General features: G+C 33.0%; 1 protein-coding gene across 1 annotated transcript in view; it reads right to left on the reverse strand.

Annotated features, from left to right (window-relative positions):
* The window catches only part of LOC125063635 (centaurin-gamma-1A), a 121,192-nt gene extending 95,966 nt beyond the window's left edge, over nt 1-25,226 (reverse strand). Inside the window, exon 1 of the mRNA XM_047670171.1 lies at nt 24,767-25,226. Within this exon, the coding sequence (XP_047526127.1) occupies nt 24,767-24,962 (196 nt within the window). The 5' untranslated portion in view covers nt 24,963-25,226. The remainder of the gene's footprint in view (nt 1-24,766) is intronic.
* Nucleotides 25,227-26,331: the final 1,105 nt, after the last annotated feature.

Genomic DNA, 26,331 nt, shown 5'->3' on the forward strand with positions numbered 1-26,331 from the left:
TCGGAAATACCACTGGCAGCAGTCCACTTAAAGGTGGTGCGAGTGCGGTGTCTAGGATTCTGGCAGTAGGTACTCGGGCCTAACAATTCCTTACAATCTAGCTCGCAAGGATAGGAGACCAAAAATAAATTCTAATTTTGTTCTAATCCTGTACTATTTTAAGCATTAACAGAACTATTGTAGCCTGACAGATCATCAAAGTAAGAACATGTTATTCAGATCATTAGCCCCATATGAACACGCGACATTGAATTTTAAGTGTGCGTCAGACCGCGTAGACGCTCGTTAATCTTTATATATATAATTCTACTGTACCTGTGTATATCACTGAACTCTCTTAAACGGCTGGACCGATTTTAATGAATTCTTTTGTATGCATTTGGGTGGCGCCCTGGATGGTTTCTTTTTTATAGAGCAGGGGGCAAACGGGCTCACCTGATGTTAAGTGATATCGCCGCCCATGGATACTCTCAATACCAGAGAGCTCGCGAGTGCGTTGCCGGCCTTTTAAGAATTAGTACGCTCTTTTCCAGAAGGACGATAAGTCGAATTGGTTCGGATATAAAACTGACTTGAAAAACGCTCAGTTGTGTTCAACTTTCGATGTTATTAACGTGCTCCAAGGTTTAATACTGGAGAAGAAAATGAGGATAAAATAAAAATTATCAAATTACAGTTCAAAAGCCAAAACCACCATTTCACTTGAACTTTAGCTTAGTAAAAACTTTTAAAACAATTACAACGTAAAATGTAATGTTTTTCATTGTTTTATTTCGACCAAGCCCCGAATATTTCAAAGCGTTTTACTTTTTCTTGTTTCAAACACAAAGGTGTGTTGGGGCGAAATTAAACAACTTTTGTACACGTTCTTCCGTACGGGACGAAATATGTTTAAAATTTCAATGGATTTTCTACGTTTTTTTTGTAAATTTTTTTGACGTCGAACAACGGAATTTCACATGTTCTCTTGGGTGAATTGTTTGATGTAACGTCAACTCCAACCAAAAAATTTAGGGAATATGGAAATAATAAAATCATTCCTATGTAGCCTGAAGACCGGAATTAAAAGCTCCGCCTCCAGCTACGATTGTGAGCCGTTCTCCAGCAAACAGATTTTAGTTAGAAATTCAAAGATTCAATTTGGATTTACATTATTTTTGCTGATCTGTTATTCATGAAAATAAATCAGTCCAATTGCACCGTTTCAATGCACTAATCTCCCATCTATTTTGAACTAGTGTAAAGTAAATAAATGATTGTATAGTTATACCATCTTTTTTTTGAGTTCTAAGAACACCAGTTAAGTAAGTATGTAATTGTAATTCATTCGCGTTATTATCTGTAAAATTACTATTCGCGTAAACTCGTGTAAATTTAAAATATAATTTTTTACCTCTAAATGTAGTTTGTAAATGTATTAAAAATTTTCTATACAAATAATTAAATTCTGCGAAAATAGTAGAAACATCTACAAAGTTAAAAAGGAAATCGAATTGATGTGTTTGCGAGATAACTTAAACATGCAAATTGAAATGAAATGTCAATATTTTCGCTTAGCTAAGAAACGAGAAACGAAATAATTTCATTGGGATTATGATAACTGAGGTAGAGAAAAATTTATTAATTTAATATTTTATAGCTTAACTTTGAATTTCTCAAAGCAAATATATTATTTATAAGATATACAAGTAAACATTGCATTGGTACTTATAATTTATAATAAATATAAGTATGTTTTTATAATAAAATCTCGCAACTGCCAAAAATAAATTAGCAACTATATTCTGGGATAATCAACATGACAACTATTTATGAATCTAACTCGTTACTTGCGCTAGGTTTACCTCAAAAACAGTTCACAAAATACGAAGATGAGATGAGGTCATTTGACCTTTCTTTTTGATATCCGAGGTGGAAATGCATTTGCGCATCCACTGAACAAAAATCTCTGCTATTCAGAGACTGGGTGAGCAATACCCACTAGAACCACCTCGAGTAGTTCCGACATGGCCGCGTTACAGAGGCTCCGGGGTCGCTGTCGCATTCTACCGGGAGAGAGGTCATTTGACCTGGTAATAGAGCGTCCATGATAATGTAAATTCATTCGAGTATCGAGACGAAGATTGGATAAGAATATAATATAAAAGGCAGAGCTTAGGTGTGAGCTACTACCGGGGTCCACAGTGAACTTTAGAATGTGATTCATGTATCATGCAGCGTTAGAGGGTGTAGTGGGGAGCCCTCTGGGGGGGGGAGAAAGGCTCTTGCAGGAAATACTCCATAGATCCAGAAAAACGTTGCGACATGGCAAGTCAATGCCGCTAAGCATTATCCTTCTTCAACTACGGGCAGCTGTGTGTGGTAGACTGAATGATATATGGAATTTTTATGATGATTGCCAACCTCCGAAAAGGATGACACTATAAGAAGAAGATATAAAAATATCTTTCAGAGAGCAAGCTGGAACACACAGCGAATTGTCGCTACTAATGATTGATAATTCATACCGTTAATTAAATATTCGTTAATCTAATAGCAGTATTAAAACCGCAAGAAACAACACAAATATTATTTAAAATGCCATATAATGATTATAAACAATTAGTGTTGGATTCCTTCCTAATGACTTTGACTATTATACGGTTGAGTGTAGCCTCAATTGTATGCTAATGGGTTTTATATCTTCAAAGGAGTAATGTCCTGTCTATGTGTGACCAGGATTAAAATAACTTAAACACGGAATAAGTGCGGCAAGTTTGCTATAGCACTTACCTCTTTATAGGTTTAGTCGCTCATATAAAGCATTTAAAACATGTGGGGCCGAGGTCCAAGCCTTTGGGATGACGCGGTTTGATAGAGTGGCAACGATAATGTTGAATATGTGGACCCAGCTACCCGCTGAAAAGAGCGTACGAATTCTTAAAAGGCCGGCAGCGCGCTAGCAAGCCTTTTGGTAGTGCGAGTATCCATGGGCGACGTTATCACTTATCATCAGGTAAGCCGCCTGCCCCTTTGCCTGTTGTAATAGTTCTAATTTATTAATTAATGTAATATGTTTTAAATTTTGATTTCTATCGTTCATTAAATAATTGATATTATCTCATATACCTTGTCATTAATTAAGCGCAAACAAGGCGGTAATTATAGTACATCGGGTATTTCCATGATGTTAATTAAATACTCTTTGATAATATAATTTTCTCTACAACGCCTGTTTTACAAACTAGCTTGCCCAGGCTTCACACGGGCAACTGTGACCCGTAACCTTGAAATATTATATACCTAAATCTTCCTAATAAATCATAGATAGACATATACTGTTGCAGTGTACTCTTATCATATATCTCTTCATCGTTCAGGTAGGGTTTTTAAGAAACGTTTTAGGTCAACTGTTTTTTCTCAGAATAATGACATAAGGCTATCTATTGGTAAAACAATTTCGAAAATCGGTTTAGTAGATCCAGAGCTTACGCCCTACAATCTCACAAACTTTACCTCTTTACAATATTATAGTAAAGATATTACATAAGTCCAGTGCATACGTGTAGCAATTTATTTCAGCGTGTCGAATTCTTCTGTCACTAAAACTAAACGGATAAATATTCGTTCTCCTCAATTCTTATGATTAATCGCCAAATGGGATATGGGACAAGAACATTCGACTGTTCCACAATGACTGGTTTGTAGGCCTTACAAAAATGTATATTTAACACCAATGGCGTAACAATAGGGTGGCAGGGCTGGCAAAATGCCACGGGCCCCCGACCCAAGAGGGCCCCTGCCCAAGAGATGTTATGTTCTATGGATGAATGTGAAATCTCCAATACGCATTGGGCTAGCGTGGTGACTACAGAACATTCCCTCTCGCCTAAGAGAGGAGGCCTATGGCCATTAGTGGGACAAATACAACGTGTAATTGAGTACGCTGAGAATCTAGTTATTTTTTTTATTAAGTTTATTAAAATTAAACTGAGTACAACGTGACGATTTTTACTGATAGGGCCCAATTAAAAGAATTTGCCACGGGCCCCAGATGGTATAGTTACGCCACTGTTTAACATAGCATCGAATCTAGAAATTGCACGAAATATGCGTGTTATTATAGCGTCTTAGTTAGTCCGCGATAGCTTTCTTTTCTACAAAAGGCAAGAAACGCATACACAATGTTCTAGGATTATGTGAAAAGTATTATCATAATATAAAGCCTGTGTACAAAGCTACTTGAGGCTTCTCTATTTTTCAAACTCAACCGCAAGTCCTCTACAGCAAAAACATAAGGTTTCACGATCCAATTGCATGTGAATGCGAACCTAATTCGCTAAATAACATTTGTAACGGTTATTATACTTAGTTTTACAATACTACTAATGATAAGCCTATCCTGACGTTGTGTATGCGTACAGAAAGGTTGACTATGTTAAATGTGATTGCGCTAACTAGCTTTGCGCATTATCTGTATTAATTTCCCAGGAGTTGGTATCGACTAAAAGATGGAGGGTTTTGGCAGAAATGGCTCACGGTGTCCTCTATTAGAGGACATTTTCTACAGCTGTGATACTTTTTTGACATTCAACACCTTTTGTCTTCAGTCACCGTGACTACGCACGCTGTAAAGCACGCGAAACGTCGGTTAAATTTAAAATTATGTAAAATAATTGTAAATTTATAATAATACATAACTTTAATCCGGTTAAAAAGTGTTTTCTTTAAACAAAAAAATATGTCCATATAGATAACCTACAGTCTACAGATATGCCTTTTAGAAATAGTTTATATATATTTATTATCATAATGTAATAATAATCGAATACATTCAAATGCAAAATGATACATATTTTAGCACTATAAACGACACAACATTTTTACAAGCGATTCTAAATTCAAATATCGAATACTGCCAGTATCCCAAAACAAATTAACAAAAGTGAAACCCATGATTCTACCCTTCGAAACAATAATTACAATTCAGCACAATTCAAATCTCAATTTTGAATTTCGAATTCCATTTTCCAATATGTCAGTGTAATGAATTTTAGATCCCACATACTATGTGACGTTAATAACATACGTAATTATTCATGAAAAGCATTAGTTTCCAGCAATTAGAAGGGAAGCGTATTCAGCAATCAAATGCTTGAAATGGAGTTTCAGTTGCCGCTTACGTTTGAATTCAAATGAACACAGCTTTTAGTCTACCCGCTGAGTATGTAAATTATCCTTTCTCGTCTATACAAAACGATTCAACTAAGTCGATACCTTTAATTGGAAACGTATTTTTATATTGGCTGGTTTACGCGAGAGCAACAAATTTGATTAACATGAACTTAATTCGACATTTATTAATGAATTAGGTTCAGCAAGTTTGCTTCGCGTCTTGCTATCTTTGACTGCTTATTTTCTTTCAGAGTTCCACTATTATATGCACATATTATATATACAGGGTGGCCAAAAAGTCGTGGATCAAATGTAACTAGGCGATAGATGAGTACATCCACGAGTCGATCCACGACTTTTTGGCAATCCTGTATGTTTATTAATTAGAGAAAATTTAATGGACAATTGTTAATAAGGTCCTAAGGCCATAACTGATCATTTATTATTATTTATTATATTAAAATAAAAAGTCGATAAAAAATGATATCTTTAATTTTTAAATACAGAAGAAGTCGTTCGTGTATAGATTTTTATTCACTTCCTGTTTAATGAAAACCTCCATTATGATACGAAATCTTGTGTGACATTGTTCAACACATTTGAAATAGAATGATATAATTCATACGAGTTCATACAATATTTTAAACTTTAATTAAAATAATAAACACACAATCACAAGCGATTCGCACACCATTAAATCAATTTTATTATCCTAATGTAGGCATAGTATAATTTAGATATAATTAATTATATATTTATTATATTATTTATTTATTATATTTGAATCATTGTAATATAATATAAAGAACTTTTATTTTAAATAAGGAAATTTTTATTGAGTAAATTTATAGTTAGGGTAAATTCCACCCGATTTATATTACACAATATATAATATCAAATTTCAATAATAACCTATGGGCGTTTACGTACTATAAAACGTCAAAAAAGTAGCACAGTTTAACTATATTTGCAACAAGTACGAGCATTAGTACGCTTAAAACAAATGAATACCAACAAGTGAGCAAAAATAATCAAGATCCCTTTAAACCGAAATTGAAACCTAAAATCACACACACATTTTAAAAATGGAATAACACTCTACGTCAAAATGTTTCCGATATGGAATAGCTGTAATCGATTTTTATTTCCATTAAAAAAACGTCAACGTGTTGATATTGGTTATTGGAACCCGCCATATTTATAATGGATGCCGCAACTGTCCCGTGGTCACGAAAAGTGGATTTTAATTGTGTGGATTCATAACAATATTCAGACAATATTTAGTGGGTTTTTTAACGATTACATTTTTAAAACCAGAATGTTTGAATGAGAATTTCTGATTGGATAACGTTTTTTTTATAAAATATTTTATTTCTTAAATATATTAAAAATATGTATTATTATTTATTATATTAATTATTATTATATTTAGGAACAGAATTTTTATGATCGTATCGGTACATAAAACGTGTATTATTGAAATACATACCGTTATGTCGTTTGTGTATTTTTATTTTTCCTTATTATGTTTTCCTGGATCGCTTTTAAGCGAGAAAGGCCACCCGTTGACCTAATTATATTTAATTGTAAAAATACTACACTATATATACTAGTACCCATAGTATAGTGTTTATACCACGAAGTGTTAAATAATTAATAAATAATCTTTGTGAATTGAGCAGTTTTTTTTTTCATGTGTCCTTTTTAATATTGTCCTGATCACTGTTTACATAAGTTTTAATTGCTTTGTTTTGTTCTATTAGTTTTGTCTAAATAGCTTTTGGTTTTATGTATGTTTGCACTTCTTGCTTACCTTATCTTTTTTTTTCTCAGTGGTTGCCGGGAAAAGATCGTTCGAAAGCAATATGGCCGCCATTTGCAAATAAACATCTTAAACTTTATATAGTAACATTCTTAATTACATCAAGGCTAAAGGAATTTGCAAGACTTGAGGGACATTATCGATACAATTTAATTCAATTATACCAAAAATTTCATAGAAATAATTGATATTAAACTTGCAACATTTCAAACCAAATAGATTTCCACAAGTACATGTATCGAGTCTGGTTAACAAGCACAACACGAGTGAGTACAGAGAACACTTTTCGAGCAGCGATAAATCTTCCTTTGTACACAATTATTCCCCGTTTGAGCGACAAAGCACTTTCAAAGTGGAGAGTCAATTTGGTGTTTCTGTTGCATTTTTCCCAGCAATCTGTGCCCGTCGTGAGTTCTTTAATAAACCCTCTACTCATGAAAAACTATGCCAGTTCACTATTTCCAGACTTAATCTTATATTATCTTATCTATCTATATATATATATAAAGAAAATGGTGTTCGTTTGAGGCTCTTTCACGCTTAAACCACTGATCGTATCGACATGAAACTACCACTATTCGATGCGAAATTTTTCCTAGATGGTTTATGGCTATTTATTTTTTTAATTCCAACGTTCCTTCATTTTTTTATTTCTGTTTTACTTTTATGAAAATTTTTCCCGCTAATAAAAACAAAAGAGGCTTCCTAGAACCTCAAAACGTCAACATCTGTTAAAAACTCGATTTTCGAAAATTTTCAATTTTATAGCGGGAAGTTAAAAAGAAGAATGATAAAAATATGAAAAAATAATAATAATTTTTTGTTTATTTCCTATTTTAATTCGCACAGCGAAGCGGGCGCGAAACGGCTAGTAATTCATATACATATAGCAAGAAAATATAAAGTTCAAGATCCTTATATTAAGAAAGAAAAGAATAAGACAATTTAAATGACTCAGCTTATTTGTCAATATATTTTAATTACTTTTGTGGACTATTTAAAAAGAAAACCGCTCAGTCATTCATGGTACCTTCTTCAGGTCCCAACACTGATGTTATCAGGCTACTAAGTAGCGGTTCGCTTATACAAACCTAAAGAATAAAGTCTTACACCTTATATTAAGCGGCTATCACAAACAAATCTTCGTTATTTACAAAAACTAAAAATCTCAAGAAATTTGTAATAATATAATATAATTTTACCCATGTCCACGAAGTCCCCACGAAGAAAAAATATAGTGAAAAGCGTATAAAACATAATATTTTCACATAACAATAATGCCTCACCCGTAACTAAACTTAATAATTTCCCAGATGTTACCAAATTACCGCAGAACAACAATAAACTTGCGGCACTTACTCATAAACTTTCGTTGAGAGTGAAAGCTTGTGAATTATCTATAGCTCGTAAAAAGTAATGCCCACTGTCTCTTACATACAATGCTTAAAAATGTATGGGAATTGAGAGGACGGTGTATTTTTATTTTGTCTCCTTGAATCTCATACAATGGCATAAAGTTCCGATTTCAATGTTTCCTTTACAAACAAAACAAAGGTTTTACGGAAGAAAGCTCGAAGAAAGACAAGTTGACGGTATTGTGTACCGATATGGGGTTTTGTTAGGAAATTTTGTTTAGTTTGTGAGTGATTATAACGTTTATTTGGTATCGCCAATAGTGGACTGTTGATATGTTTTTAAAATATTAGATTCATAGAAGCCGCTTTCTTCAGAAAAAAAATATATTTCATATTTTTTTCTATATAGAACAGGGGCAAACGGGACAGGATGCTCAACTAATGTGCTAAGTGATACCGCCGCCCGCGGACACCCTCAATGCCAAAGGGATCGCGAGTGCGTTGCAGGCCTTTCAAGAATTTGTACGCTCTTTTCTTGAAGGACCCTAAGTAAAGTTTTTTAGCGCAGAGTAACCCATTCCCCCACAATACGAAGGGTAGCCCGTGCGTTCACCACCACCATCCTATTTCCAGTTCATATATTTGGTATTAATACAACAATTAATTCCATAAATAGCGTTAACATATTCATAGAATGTCCGGATGCAAAAGTTTTTATATAATAAACGCTGGCAGGGTTCAACGTCCATTTTAATTTTAACAAGTCAACTGTCAAAGTTCGCAGTCTACAAACAGAAAGTTACCTTTTACGTTAATATTAATAGTTCGAAACTTGCACTCTTAATTATTTAATTAAATGGAATGGCGGCATTTTATGCTTCCATGAAAATTTCACATTCAGATTGCTGCCGGTATTTTTAAACTAAAATCCAATCAAAATGTGTCAAATGTTTTCGATATTTTAACATTTTTGACAGCGCTTAATGAAGATATAGGTTTTGAAATAGAAGCCCACTCGCCGCACGGGATGAAAATGAAATCCAAAATGAAGATGTCATAGGAATTCCATGAATTTCGGTAAACTAAAAAATTTCTTCAAAAACGTGTTGTTTTTTTTTCGATTCGGGTGAAAGTCTAGACTCGGGGGTAAATGAATGATCAATAATCTCATACCTATTATATATCGAACTACAGATGCTACTGTATTCTCTTATATATATATACTGAAACTACTCTTAAATAAGCGTGTTTTTAATTACACCAGTAATGCTAGAACCTTCTGGGCCTCAGACTGCTTCGTGATGATTTGTTTTTTTCTCATAGGCAAATAGATGATCAGCCTCCTGTCTCCTGTGCCTCATAAACGCTGTCGACTTTTTGGGTCAAAGCAAAGCATGCCGGTTTCCTCACGATGTTTTCCTTCACCGTATGACACGACGTAAACCGAAACTCTATTAGTGCACAGCCGGGGAACCTACGATATTAGGGATGTTAATTGAGAATTTTTATTTAGAATTTTGATTTATGCACCAGATTTTTACTCTTCTCGAAAAATCCTGATATTTCCTAGCACAAAAGTTCAGACCACTCTATGAATGATAGACAGGCCTTCAATTCTTCTTTTTCCTTATTTTGCAATGCAACCTGTGCACTTGCTATCGACAGTTGAATTACAAATTCCAATTTGTAGTCTTCGGAGAGCTACTTCAGATTTTTTACAAAAAACTATTTTGTAATTTAAAGTTTGATGGCCACAATGTCTTGAACATATACGTTGTTTACTTATGTATCTATTGTCTTCGTTACATAAATATTAATCTAATTATTAAGATTAAATTAATATAACTTTTTATAAATAACATAAAATATGACGATTAATAATGGATAAACTTTTACCAAAATTGTATGTTTCAGAAATTTTTCAATTGTGATGTGTGATGCGACTATTTTAATATTATCAGAAAGGTATCATTGCAGTATTAGAATTATCAATGAGATAGATATAAGATTCATACAGAATAACGATAAATATGGAATTTGGAAGTGATACAGGCAATCCGCTAATTATTTAATAAATAAAACTAAATTTTCCATTAAATAAATAAAATCCCTCATACATTATTTATGTTAATTCAAATACACGTGCATATACAATTAAGCTGATTTGGCAAAATATACAAGCTAGCTTTGTTAGATGGATTGCTCGGTGAAGTGAAAATATTTGCGGAATAGATAACATACTTCGAAGTTGTGATGGATCTGTTTTGTGATGGATGAGAGCGGTTTAGTTTATAGTTAGCACTTTATATTTGAGTTATCGGAGGGCAGAGGTATCGTAAATATTCCAGATATTATTATTATTTATGCAACACTAAAGACTCAACTTCTTAGACATCTTATTTGCATCTATTTATCTTTGTATCTAATTATATTTTTCCATTTGAAAGTAATTTGATATATATATATACACCATTCACTGTATTAACGTGGCCATAACTATAAAAGAAAGTAAACTACTTCGTTTTATAGTATTAAATATATATATATTAATTAGACGACTATTTAGATGCATCCTATTAAAGATATTCTTGAAAACAGGAAAATTTGTATTCTTATGTTTGTAACGAACCTTAAAAACTACTGGACTGATTCTAAAATTTCATTAACATGCCATCTATACAGGATAACGTAATCACTGGTAATAAAGGCTGTATTTATTTTTAAAATATTATTAATAAAATACTCATTCGTGCGAGGTCGAAACAGGCTGCTAGTACTATAAAGAAGGGAAAAATTAATAGTTTTCAATCATAACACTTGAGTATTTGCGTATTACTTATTTATTAGGTTCACTGCTATAGCAATATACTAGTCGAATATAAAATATATTTTAATAAACAAAGTTCATTCAGAGGCGACCTAAATCTCCGTGAAATTTCTTTTAAAAAATCGTATTTGGTCCAGTATTGTCTTTCATTTCAAAGCTAAGGGAAAAGACTGAGATCTCAATAGAATCAACGAACAAAGGGGTAAATAACTTCTGGGTTTAAAATAATTTTATTCATTGTTTTTGAATTTTTTTTTTGTAGTTTTTTTGTAATTTGAATTTTTTTTATTAGTAATTTTTTTTTTTATAATGATTGTTTTGTTTAATAATTGGTTTGATATTTGTATGATCTCTACATGTATGCCATGTTTGCCTTTAAGTGCTTGTCACATTAAAAATTGTATTTTGTGTTTGTTTTTACCAATGTGTCAGTGTGCCGAGCGTTGGCAAGCTTTTTATCAATAAAAAATAAAAATAAATTAAATAAAATTATTAATATGGGCTACATAATCCCCGAGGAACAGATTATCAAAATTTCCCAGCGAAGTCAGGACAGTTCTAGTTAATATGGAATGACCTAATTAATACTAATATGTGTTAAGTGTAATATAAAGCCTATTTAGTTCAGCTCAAGTAGAAGGTTGGAGTACTTATAATTGGGTTATATTTATGTCATTATATAAGTTATAAATACAAGTTTTATAGAAGATCAGACATAAGACTTTATATATGTAAGAATAAACCAAACAGATATATACTAATTATGGACACGAAAATATAAACACAGCTATTAAGGGTACATACAAACAAAGCTATTATAACAATAATTTGCGCTTGACAGCAGTACAAACATATCAACATTGAAAAAGTGACTTATTGAATGATTGTTGCACGATAATCCGAGTTTTTTCTGTGTATTTTTTGTTATATTAGGTAATACAGCTAGCTTAAATTACATAAAAAAGGTTACGATCTCTACAACTTTTGATTTAATTAAAATATTGTTACTAAAATAAAGGCTGATTGAACAAAAAAACTTTTCAGACACCCTTTCTTGGGACACATTTATCGCGTAGTTAATATTGTTTCTTATATTTAAAATCCTTTTAAAATTAGTATTGTAAATATTCGTGTAAAATTATGTTCCACACAAACAACACACCGAAAGGCCTACAACGCACTCTGCCTGGCAGTGTGGGTATTCATCGGCCACTCAGCGCCGATACTGTGTTTATACCCAATGGCGATAGCGATCTCGACTTTACTATTCAGTCTTTGTTTCACGCGATTCCAAGATTGGAAAATGAGCGCTACAAAATGCCTCTTAATTTAAAAAACCTCTACATTAGGTGGTGTTTGTCCCATATACGGGAAATGTGCAAACATAACGACGGTACATAAGGTTATATACGGTACATTATAAGTACAAAAGGGTGTGAAGGGCTTAGAATGAAAAGGGTTAATAAAATAGGCCATGTTTCAAAGGTAAATGAAAGTTCATTAAGCAAGATGAAGACAGATAATGAGGATTTTTTAATACCGTTTCGTTAGCACGAATTACGTAACAATTTCAATGGCTAAAACCAGATTATTACGGAACGGTGCAATTATCAAAGTTGGAAAGATATAAAAAATCGGCTTCTAAATATATACAATATTAAGATATATGAAATTACAGCCTAAAGTAGTTATGTTTAGTTTTTTGACGTGATAACGTCTTTAAAATCGTTTTAGTCGGGTGACATGTTCAGAAACTTGTGTCACACCAAAACCTCACGAGCGCGATCGCAGGTATAACGAGAGAGAGACGGACCGATCTCCCGTCTCATCTCGAGCGCTGCCAGTCATTCCGTGAATGTATGAAGAAAAATGTATATCATAGTCGAATAAGTAAACTTGTCATTTTACACCCGAAAATTATCATCAAAAGTGTGAATAAAACGATAGATGTAATTTAAAATTTGAAAAAATTGTTATCTTTATTAATTCCTTACTTCCCAAAAACTTATATCACCAATAAGACGTTATCACGTAAACATCTCGATCGTAAACCTACTTTACAAACAACCAATATTTTTTAATTAATTGAAAAGTGACATTAGAATAAGTAGTCTTAGATTGTATTTGTTTTTCTAAAAAGCAAGTTGGTGAGCAGCCTGACACTCGCCGACTTTTTGTGAATAAGACATGCCGGTTTTTCTCGCAATGTTTCACTGTACGAGCGAGTGCTAGATGCACGCACATAGACAGAAAGTTAATTGGTACCCAGCCGGAGATCCTACGACCTTAGGGATAAGAGTCAGACCTGAAGCCACTAGGCCAACACTGCTCGACGTTAGTATTATACTATTTATATACTCAGCTATTTTCGGTAAATTACAAAATTTTCAATACTTAAGGTTCATAGTCAATTTGTTTATCTATAACAAAAAACAAATATACTTAAGATCTTGCCTAAGATGGGAAATATAATATGTAAATACAAAAAGTTTCATCCATTTAACAAAAGGAAAAAATCTATAAAAACTATTAAATACATTGAACTAAGTAATGCCTAATTCAGCTGTGTTTAGGTGTGATAGTGTGAATGTGATGGTGTGAAAGTGGGTATCTATGTACATGAGGGTGAGTATGTGGGGTGTGCTTATTATTTAGCGCTATGGATATTCTAATTACTTCTTTATGAAAAAACCATCAACTTAAAAAAATCAATGCCACACAATTTAATTATTTTTCTAGTTATCGCAAAATATAAATAATAACCAAAAACAAACGGGATCGGCGCGATGCAACCCCCTTCATAACCCCCCTGCTGTCGCCCCTTTTTAATGGTTACATAGACATTTTATCCCTAAACCGGATGTGTATTCCGTTGTTATTTTTCAGCCGATATCACGAGCTAGTATACGAAATAACTTTTATAGGTCAATATAAAATTAACATAAAACGATTAAAAGAGCGCAATACGACGTTAAAGGACTGTTTTCTTGATTAAATTGCTGTTACTGAATAAATTACAAATTTTATTATTAATAGTAGCCTACATATATTACATACAAGGGTTTACTATTTACTTCACGTCTCTAGAATACGTATTTTTTTAGTCTAAGTATGATTTATTTTTAGTTGGCCTAGTGGCTTCAGCGTGCGACTCTCATAACTGAGGTCGTAGGTTCGATCCCCGGCTGAGCACCAACGGACTTTCTTTCTATGTGCGCATTTAACATTTGCTCGAACGGTGAAGGAAAACAACTTGAGGAAACCGACATGTCTTAGACCCAAAAAGTCGACGGCGTGTGTCAGGCACTGGAGGCTGATCACCTATTTGCCTATTAGGTTTAAAAAAATTTATCATGAAACAGATTCACAAATCTGAGGCCAAGACCTAAAGAGGTTGTAGCGCCACTAATTTATTTATACACACTTTAAGGCTTACATTTTAAGGTTAAACTTTAAACCCAGCTAGAACAGGGATCAATTCTATCAAAGTAAATAACAACAGGAGACAAGTGGCATTTTGTATGTGGCCTCGGCAGCATACTTCAGCAAAATGTTAGAGTCACCTTTATCAAAGGCTGTAATGCTGTGTACGCCGACAATAGAACGGAAAGGGTACTAAAATTGTGACACTACGGTTTCGGAAAAACAGCTTAGATACACTTTGTAACATTAAAATATTGAGGATAAATTTATACATCAAGAATGTCAAATTTGAAATTGGAACTTTTTTAAATCTTATATTAAAGACCTCATTCGTTGAGCGACTTTACTTTGTCTATGATAGTCGCAGGTAGTCTATGGCTCTGCGACCTTCAATTACTGTACGCCTAATGAATATATGAATATTTTGATACTTGCGGTAAAAATTATTCGAAACACGTTTACTATATGAAAAATAACGAGTTCATTAACAAATTTACGCTACATTTTAAAAATATAGTGTTATTGAACTTACAGTTTAAAATACACGTAAGCGACGCTTGATGAGACTCAAAGAGCCGACACCCATCAAAATTGGCGCAACGTGCTTTCTTGGCAATGAGCCAAACTCCACCCAAGCAGCAGACACAGCTCTTAAATTTCGTATTAAAATTCAACAGCCAAAGAATAACGCTCGCTTGAAAGCGCTGAAGGGTTATTAGGGTGAGAGAAATAATGACACATGCACTAAGTGCGCCCGCACAAAATAATCTTTACCATTGTTTGCTACAAATTAATATACATAGTTGTGGTTTTCAAGGGTTTTTTAATTAATATACCTACGTATTAATGTGGTTACAGACTTTATGACTTTATCCACATTTATAATAAATTAATGTTTCTAAGCTTTTACTAGCGGCATTTAAATAATAAGTGTATTATTTCATTTTAATTAAAATTCAAGCTTACTTAAAATAGTACAAGTCATTTATCCAGAACAGATGCTACGAACAGGTAACTAAATTAACGTACAGCACTCGAGGATTTTATAATTGAAATGAATATTTTTTAAATTACAATTTGTTCATTGCTTTAAACATATCAAAACGCTCCAATGAGAAATTCTGGTCCGAAGAGCTTTAGACATTTTACAGAACTACGTATTATACAAATACTATATACCTACAACCCATACAAAATAACAGATGCAGAGATCTGTGACCAAGATGTTGTTGTAGGGGAACTATTTGGTTCTAAGGCATTTACCTTATGTACACATAATTAAAGTTTTAATTCCTCATTCTGACCCTTTGTTTATATCCGAGGTGAAAATTCATTTGCGCATCCCCTGCAGTTGTGTACAAAAGTTGCAGGGGTATGTGGGACTCAACCCACACCAAAATCTCTGCTATTCAGAGACTGGGTGACCAATATCCACTAAAACCACCTCGAGCAGTTCCTACAAAGCCACGTTACAGAGGCTCCGGGGTCGGAGAAGGTAGGAGATGGGCATATCTTCTCCTATTTACTCCCCGTCTTCTACCCCTAGGATTCGTCCTAAAGCACTCCCTCTCTCGTTCTGCTGTCTGCTTCTGTAGCATTACTTGCTCAGAGAAGGATACCACTGCGGACAATACTCCAACGACTCATTCTGACCCTGGATGTCGCCGCTTTACTAAATAAGAACGGTGTACATTATCGAATAAAACCCCAGTAATTTAGAATGAGTTCGGACAGAAACAGAGGCATTGTTGAGATGACATCATGAGGCAAAGCGTTAAATTGGCGAAGCTTCAATTAGGATGAACACAATGTCAACTAGCGTACATTCTAATCTGGTGACTAAAAATAGGTAATCGCGTGGGACAATCACGTAAAGTATGGTTTTATCTTAATATTTTTCATAGCTCCAGAAAACGTTCGTTCGTTGGGTACCCTCAAATGCCTTCCTTCGTAACACACAATCATAATAAAAGACAAAATCAATTTAATAAATACATACATACGACCATGTGCAAATATATTTATTAAAATATAATTTAATCAAACGTTGACAGAATGCGTTTGGAAGCTCATATACAGGGTGGCCAAAAAGTCGTGGATCAAACGCAAATAGGGGATAGATGAGGTCATCAGCGGCAAAAAATTGTTCTACGGTAGGTCTCTAAGGTCAACCCCTGCAGAGTTATGATTTATTTTGCGTTTTATAAGAAAATTGACTTTTTTTTACTAATTCTTATTAAAATTCGAAAATATCTACATCCTGTATCTTTTTCATAATATCCAATAGATTGGTACTGATGAGTTCTTGCTTACAACATACTATTTATAGTTGTTTATTGAGTGTGTTGAAGATAATATTAAGTTATACGATATAATTTTTTTTCAAATCAAAACTTTTTGTTTACTTCGGACCCCACTGTGAAAAAAAATTACTCTACCGAAAAGTGACCCTATATTACAAGTTTTGGCGCATTTAATATGGATTCTGAAAAGGTATTACACATGGCCATGAGTTGCTCTAATATCTTTCTAGGACGAAAAAACAACAACGATTCGGACTTATGATAGATTATTATTTACCTACCTGTGACCAGTACTGTGTGAATCGGACTAGATAAAAAAAATTGGACAGATGGCTGGAGGGTTACGTAGGAATTTAATTAGACGGTGCAGATTAAGTATTATGGTCAGAGTCAGGAATTTTGAGCATATTTTATTGTAAAATATTTTGTTTCCTACAAACAACCATTGAGAAATAATTGTTTTAATACAATTATTATTTCACAATCGTTGTTTGTAATTCTTCCTAGAAAGATATTAGAGCAACTCATGGCCACGTGTAATACCTTTTCAGAATCCCTATTAAATGCGCCAAAACTTGTAGTACAGGGACACTTTTCGGTGGAGTAATTTTTTTTCACAGTGGGGTCCAAAGTAAAGAAAAATTTATGATTTGAAAAAATGTTATATCGTATCACTTAATATTATCTTGAATACACTCAATAAACAACTATAAATAGTATGTCTAACGCAAGAACTCATCAGTACCAATCTAGTGGATATTATGAGAAAGATACAGGATGTAGATATTTTCGAATTTTAAGAAGAATTAGTAAAAAAAAGTCAATTTTCATATAAAAACCAAAATAAATCATAACTCTGCAGGGGTTGACCTTAGAGACCTCCCGTAGAACAATTTTTTGCCGCTGATGACCTCATCTATCCCCTATTTGCGTTTGATCCACGACTTTTTGGCCACCCTGTATAAGTGCGAAAAATAACAGAGATTAACACTAATCATTTAATAAACTATAAGGTTTAATTCATAAACGCTTATCGTGCCTACAAATGATTTATAACCTTGGCGATTGGATAACAATAACGGGGCGTTCAACTTGCGATAAAAACTACTTTGTGTGTCAAATCGGTTAGCGTTTAGTATTGGTATGTTCTGGTCTTGCAAGTAACAAGCAATTAATCTATTAATGGGCAGATGTAGCTTTGTTTTCTTTTTTAGTATGGTAACATATGAGAGCATATGCACGTTTAAGACATGTAAAAATGATTAACTAGTAGTCTTCCAATAGCGATAACAATTGAAATATACTTTTTTTTTTAAATATTTAATGTGACGCTGACGCGAGCTTCGGATCGCGACGTCAACGACAACCAATTAACATTGATGCTGTTGAGAGTTAAAGAGCACCATAGAGTCTATGGCATAGACAGTAAAACCCATAGGCATCCACAGGCAATACATCTACGTATAATAATAAAGGCATAGATAACGTAGACTAATTATTGATACAGTCTACGTATGATTAAAAATCTATTCCTATCACATCTATTTTCGTTAGTTCACGAACCTCGTAAAATGGGTCAAAGCCAACGCGTAACCAAGGAATCATACATTAGATTGCTACATAAGTTTCATAAAAACAATATCAACACATGTTACCCGTTACGTACACTACAAACATAATTCCCTACGCCATTGCGTGTAAATGTAGATAATTGTCATTCTTTGCAACAAAGGATTTCGTGACTCTAGATAATAGAGTTGGTTATATATGATGATATTTATCGGTTAACAAATGCCAAGTTTTATCGATCGTCGCTTGAACGGTTTTCCAATTCAGGTATTTCGAATGGCCGAGCTAAACAAGAAATGTCAAGCAGTTGGCAAGTTGATATTCAAATTTCGAATTCTCGAACCCGTTATTTGAATTTTGACGGGAATTCGATGGATTTGTTATTTCATTATATTAATCTGGTTAATAAAGTTTGACTTATGTTTTCAGCTATAATTATTAATTTGTTTATGATAGTTATCTGTGAATTTGTCTATTGTCAACTGCAGCTGTCAAAAAATATCTCATACGACGAGCCTAAGAGAAAGGGAGCGTCCCTTTGCATTAATTATTAATTAATATTTAATTTAGATCATTAACTGATAAAATTACCAGCGACAAATATTAATTAACTTTAATTAATTTACAGTACTAACATAATATTTTATAATGAGTACATATAAGGACCTTCGAAAATTTATATCCTAAGTATATTTGATACATTTATAACAAATAAATATGTTAGAGGTTTTAGGGACCCATATCGCAAAATGTGTAATTCAGGTGCTTTGATCCCGAAACTATTGTTAATCATAATTCATAGCTAAGAACTAAAGTAAAAAAGATTATACTAGTAATAGTTTCTCTAACTTTACACGGAACTTGTAAGTTTAAATATATTTCAATCAAATCAAAATATGATCTCCATAGAAGTCATATGAAATTTCATACACAAACAAACACTTTCGAAATTTAGGATGCATTGGTAAATCCAAATAGATACTCGTAGACTATATAATTCTAACAACATCACATACATACAGATGTCTCATCCGACTTCAAAAACGAAGTCGGTTAAAATCTTTACAACTGCGTTACGATATTTAATAACCCTGTAACCTTTTGTTCCCCTCCTATCACTTATGAATATCTAGGGCAATGTATACTCTAGGTTTATATAATAAACTTATACTATTATACGACACTAGCTTTTGTTTTTTAGTGTTTTCCAAGAGAACGAATCACGTTGGAACCCAATTAGACAAACATTGCTAACATCGTAGAGAACTAGGTGCGATTACCGACGAAAAAAGATTTGATACAAATCTATTGATCATTACGCTTATCAACACAGTCGCAAACGAGCATTTTTCTCACACAAGAGTTAAATATTATGTTTTATAATAGCTGTATGAAATTACATATTTCGTAAGAATAATTTTAATGAGAACACATTAATGACTAAACGATTATAATATTACAATAAAATATTAAATGCGTTAAACGGTATTTGGTAGATATTTTATTAAAAATATCTAAAGTCATTTTTGCTTATAAAATGTTTATCTGAACGCATTATAAAACAAAAATGTCTGTAAAATAAATCATAAATTCATATACTTAAGCCTCAAAAACGTAAACTATACTAAATATAATAAAAATAAAAGCGGTAATATACAAACTAATCTACATGGAATATTATTAAGGTTCTGGAAAATATGGCTTACGTCCAGGTCGGACGTGACGAATTGACTCTACGTTATTCCCCTCTCCATGTCTAGTCGCAAGTTTAATGACAAGTCAATATTTTTATACATTTTGCAACTGCATTATTATTTTCATATGTTTCATAGGTTCGTTGCAAACAATTAATATAGTCGTCATGACGACTATATTTGTTTGCAGGGAACCTTGAGGGAAATACCAGATAATTTTGAAGCTCGAGTGGTATTCGGGGGATTATTTTTCCGACCCAAATGTCGGCCAATAGAATTGCACCATGAGACGAAATGTACAGTTAACAAATAAGAATTTCATAATGAATAAAACAACTACTTAATACTTTTCTTGAAGCAACGACCAGAGAAAATTTTCACAAAAAATTTTCAGTATAATACCATGTAGGTTGTACCACGTGACGTCGAATGGTGCAATTCTATTGGCCGACATTGGGGTCGGAAAAATAATCAGTCGTATTTTATCAAGAACTCAACTCTTATCCTACGTAGGTATTAATAATTATAATAATTCAAAATATATTCAAAATGTTTGTTCCCCTTAAATGTTGGCAGCACTTCCTCATTGTATTGCGATACTTATTCGTTGATCGAGGAAAGTACCAGCCCTGGGGTCACCGGTACTATCTACCAGGCGCCAACTTAAATCTTTGATTAGGGCCTGTGTGCTTGAACCCCTCTGAGTCTTTACTCTAAAGGGAACAAAATTGGAGGAAAGACTTGTATTTGAGCCGTCTATTATTTTCCGTCGTATTTTATAATATTCTAATAATTGTTATATTGAAATAAGGGAACGCCTAGTCCGATTTCTAGCCTGAGGTCGTACATTATTCATACGTAATTTAATCCCCCCCCCCCCGCATCGTAACGTTTTACAAAAAGACCCCCCCCCAAATTCTCTCGCTACCTTAAACAAAAATACAAACAAATACAGACACAGAAATATATCTGCAACATGCCCTAATATGGGACGTCATAAACCATACGTCGTAAACTCTTAACGTACCTACGACAGAAAGTTTTATATTTATGTAACTTTATTACTTGGCTGAGACACAACTCGGAAAATGTTAAATCAATACCCAATTTTCACAAACAGGTGTTCCGAAACTGATGTAGTGGGTTTTTACACTGTGGGCTGACATGATCATGCTTAACAAGGTATTACGTGTTATTGGTATTTATGTGAATCGTAATAAGGCTTAAGATTGCTACATAATATACGGCAAACTTATGTAGCTAAAATATTTAAGCTCCGGAATGTGGCAATAAGTATTCCGACTACATACTGATATATCAATGAATATTTTGCTAAAGATATTAATTATGTAATTATCAAGTCTTGACAGTATAATGGGAATATATTAAGTAATTTACTCTGAGCAAACATATATATATATATATATATGTTTATTTATATCTTAAACGCAACCTTTCGCCTCTTTTCTTCATCACTATAAACAAATAGGTTTAATAGAAACAAATGTTACTACATCACTGACAGATTATTTCATTCTCCAAATATTCCAAAAATTCTATAAATATTTGATGTTAAAATGTAAGCAGGAAACAAACAAAACGTCAGCACTGTTTGGAGTTGTACGCGATAAGCTAACGTGATTTTATTGAATCGAACATGTAACTGAAAGTTCATTGATGTCACGTCAATGCTTTGTTTATTTTGTCAGAGCTTTTTAATACTAATCGATAAATATAATATTGGGACATATTTCTATTTCAATGAAGTGTTAAGGACGCAATCATCCTTTGAGATATACGATTTTTTTTCTTTAATAGCGTCCAGCCACTATTAGTGACACGTAAATCTTGACAAATTGTATACCTACTCGCTGTGTCAATTAGAGAAAATCTCGTCTCGTTAATTAAGTTAATTTCGAACAGACGCGGTGAAGATCTATTCTATGTGTAGCGATAAAGGAAAATATTGTAAAGAAATTGGCATGTCTAAGTCAAAATTACACGACATTTGTCTGACATAAGGATTACCTGCGTATATATACATATATAGAAAAAAAATATAAAAAGGAATGCGGAAATGTTGCCTAATTACCGCAGTGTTAGTAAGTAAAATAAACAAGTAATTTTTTATTGTAATTTTGACGTTTTTCTTATTTTTAAATTACAAAACAATAATCTAAAATATTGTCAACAACACAAATAGATTTGCTTAGTAATATTATCAATATTAGTTTAATCTCTTTGTTGATAGAGTATGGGATTGAAGTAGAAAAAACCCGGACAATCTATTAATTGGCAATTGTTTAATAATCTCTGAACAAGTAAAAGATAACATTGTCATAATTTTTAAAAAATAACTTTATTAGTTCTACGTAATATAAAGTTATAAGAAATGTATTAACAATTATGGGATGTAATTATAATTTTAATAAAGGAACAGAGCATTGTTGAAGAACGTTCTAAATTCAAAAATCTTTGCTACCGTGTTGTACGATTTTTATCTCATCTAGCGTAGCAAAAATATTGTTATTTGTAGCAAAACAGAATTACGTTATCATCGCAATTATGCATAAAGGTAAATCGTTCTATATTCAAAAACCACCGACTGTTGTGTATAGATTCTAACTCATATGTAGATGTATTCGAAACAACTCTACCATATAATATAAAGCTCTTTGTGACATTCGTCACTGGACCAACAGAGCTTGTTCACACACTAGTTAGGCAATACAACCCATTTCGGTTTGATCAGCTTAATGGTTTACTGCACTGTACTAAACATGAATACTAGATTTAACTTTAATGCGTTTCATGTCCTGGATACTAAATACGTCTACGGCGGTTTTGATTTTCGGATATCAACGCGGTTTTGAGTTGATCGCTCAAGTTGGTCAAGTAACTTAATAAGGGTAAGATACAGAGACGTATTGTTAGGTGCAGAGTAAAAATGGTTGTAAACAGTTTTCAAAAATATTAAAGTTGTAATTTAAAAAATATATGAACTTTGTTTAACTGTTAAGTTGGTTATGGAAGAGCTGGGACAAACAGGTATTTTTTACTTAAAAGGGTTCCCAAATCTTACACATTGGAATGCATTGTTATAATGAATAAAAACATTTTTATTTTATTTTATTTATTAGTACTTAGAGCCGAATTTCGTCTCATCTAGGACCTTATCGGTACTGAAATATTATAATGAAAAATATTCATATAACAACATCAGATATAAGTATCTAAAGGCAATACGATAGTCAATATACAAATCAATAAAGCCTCTATGCCTTGATGTGTCTATTAAAGTGAAATGTTGTAGTTGGCATCGATTACGCCGCTATCAGATTTTAATACTCCATAATGGACACTCATATCATACGAACGCCGAATCAAGCAAATGAAAGCCATTTAAATCGATTAAGCGAATCATCTTTGGAAAAAACTCATGAAACTGCCTCGAAATTATAAAATAACTGTTTGTGTTTCATTAATTTGATTAGTATTATAGTAAATCGCGTAAATTGTCAATAGAAATGATTGAGGATATGGCGTTTCGTAAAATAATGCTGTCCGGAACTCCGCATCAGTAATTATAACTTTACTTAGAATTAATGTTAATTAGCTTAGCTTTTAAAGACGTTTTAATACAACTGTTGATTTGAGTTAAATTCATCAATCAATTTGTTTGGCTTTAATTGAGAAAGTTTCTGGCGCTACCAATATTTAGATTAGTTTGTCGGCGTTTTCATTTGAAACCCTAGTCGAATGATAATTATCGATTTTCCTAATTTGCCGTCGCTTTTAGTGACGTGATTGGTTTTAAAATAATTTCGTATTATTGTATATTATAAAGAAGAAGGCTATTCACCTACTTCTTTAAACATATTATAATTTTTCAATTCGAAACTAAGATATGCTCCGCCCTTGACAGATTTTTTAAATTTAGAATAAAGACGCTATACACAAACATCCGGCCGATATCCAGTGAAAACAAACAATAGTTTATTTTAATAATTATCTGTGGATCGGACAAAGGGAAATTACACAACAATACAGCACCTACTCAGTCGGGGTATTACAGTTTTATTACACTGCACAGTTAGGTAGTGCTCTATTTGCCATTGAAATGCAGACAATGAACTCTACAATTTACTCTATAATAAATAATCGGTGGTATCGTAAACCATGGTATTTATTTTTGAGAATACTATTTACCTCTCCTACTCCAAGGTTAAACGTTAAAAGCTCGTAATGCATAGATATTAAATAATTAAACAGGTTATCAGGTTCCTTATCAAAGAGTAATAAATGCAAGGCAAATCCCCAGACTCAACAGGATAAGGATTAGAGCGGTATGTTTTAAAAGTTTATGATGATTTTGATGTCCAATATAGAATTTATAGCATTTGTACTACAATTAAACAATGATACTATGAAAAGTGGTGAAGTTAAAGTAAACATTGCCACTTGTATATTAATGACCCGTCTCAACACTTTGGTGGCGCAGGTAAAAAAAGCCACCCCATAGGTTCTTGGAACTAGAAAATAAAAACATTCACCGTGTTGAACATAAGGTACTCGATTAAATATGTATGGTTTATATATTAAGAATTTTGGTAACCAACCTTCTATAGCCACGACATGATCACGGATTTGTTGTGCGAGCAGCGGGTCCGGTACTAGTTCCACAAGGTCGTAGAGAGCGTAAATCGACGGATGAACGCTCTCGAATCTTTGAATCTCTTGCCGTATCGACAGAGAGGTGTTTAAGCACGCCTGTGAGTGCTGCCGAGTGCACATACTGCTTCTAAACCCCAGCATTTAGCTAGGATGACCAATCAGCACACCACAACCATAAGAATTATTCATATAGGTATCACAACACTACACTGGATGATGCATTGCATATAATCTTACAAATTCACGTGTTGTTACACCATAAAACGTTCTAATTTTAAAACAAAACGACACAGACACTAGCGAAGTATATAAATTGACAGAAAGCGTGAAAGAAAACAATGTAAACAATCAATTAACGAGAAATACACCGATAACAAACGAATAGACCACCTCGTTGGTAGCCATTACCGAACTGTGGCGTTTCATGTGCGTCCCGACTCCCAATAACTGACGTATTCAAATGTTGAAAACAGCGCCCTCTGAACTTTCATATGTAAAATCATTAGCAGTTGAAACTAAAGAGTACTGCAGTCTTTACCTAGATGTCGCTTCATCAGTACCGCAGAAAAAAATCAGTATAAAATATAAATACGAATGATTATAATGTTAATTAAACGCACAGTTAAAATAATTGTTTGTATATTCTTCCAATATTGGGTATATTCGTCTTTCATTGGTCAGATTTTATAGTTCAAAATAAAAAGAGGTGATTTAAAAAGTTAAAAAGTAAATATAATTCAATGGCAAAATATAATTTAATTGCATAATATGCTCTTCTTCTGTAGTTACAATATACTTTTCTACTGTAAAAAAAGGGATGTTTTGTTTCTAAAATCAGTGTTTAAAATAAAATAGACTGTTTGTTGAAGGATATGTGTAATTATTGTCTTACTGATAACAGTCATGCATTAACATTTACTACACACACATAATGTGTACTTTTGACGCTACCCGGAAATGAAAAACGCTAAGTAATTATTTATACACAATTAAACCGGTTAAATTTTGACTGAAATTGATATCTTCAGAATTTGTAGTGAAAAGTACTCCAAATTCTGGAATTCTAGTTAAAAATGTATAATTATTGTTATTTTAAGTATGTATATATAACGCGACAATCATTCCAGGTTACAGGTAAACGTCTTTCGAGTCTTTGCTACCAGAGGTCCAGAAAATTCAAAAAACTTATTGTGACTGGCACCTCGAGGTCTATCCCCTACTCTCTGGACTTCTGGAGTCTTGCCGTGATGGCAAGAGCGCTAGCGCTAAGGATTGCTGAATGCAGTGGAGTGGAGGAAATTGTTCGGCGGAAGAGCGCGACTAAAGAAGAAATAAATTAAAATAACATTCATCGAAAATAAATTAGTATTTTTTTAACTAAAGTACTTATCTGTTCCTTGTTTTCATCACAACGTATTGTCACAAAAGAAACGAAAGATAACTTTGAAAAATTGATTTAGGTATTTATTGATAGGACTTTTTACCCTACATAAGCTATTAAATCATTGCT

Source organism: Pieris napi, chromosome 3, assembly GCF_905475465.1.
Source record: "Pieris napi chromosome 3, ilPieNapi1.2, whole genome shotgun sequence".
NCBI lineage: Eukaryota > Metazoa > Arthropoda > Insecta > Lepidoptera > Pieridae > Pieris > Pieris napi.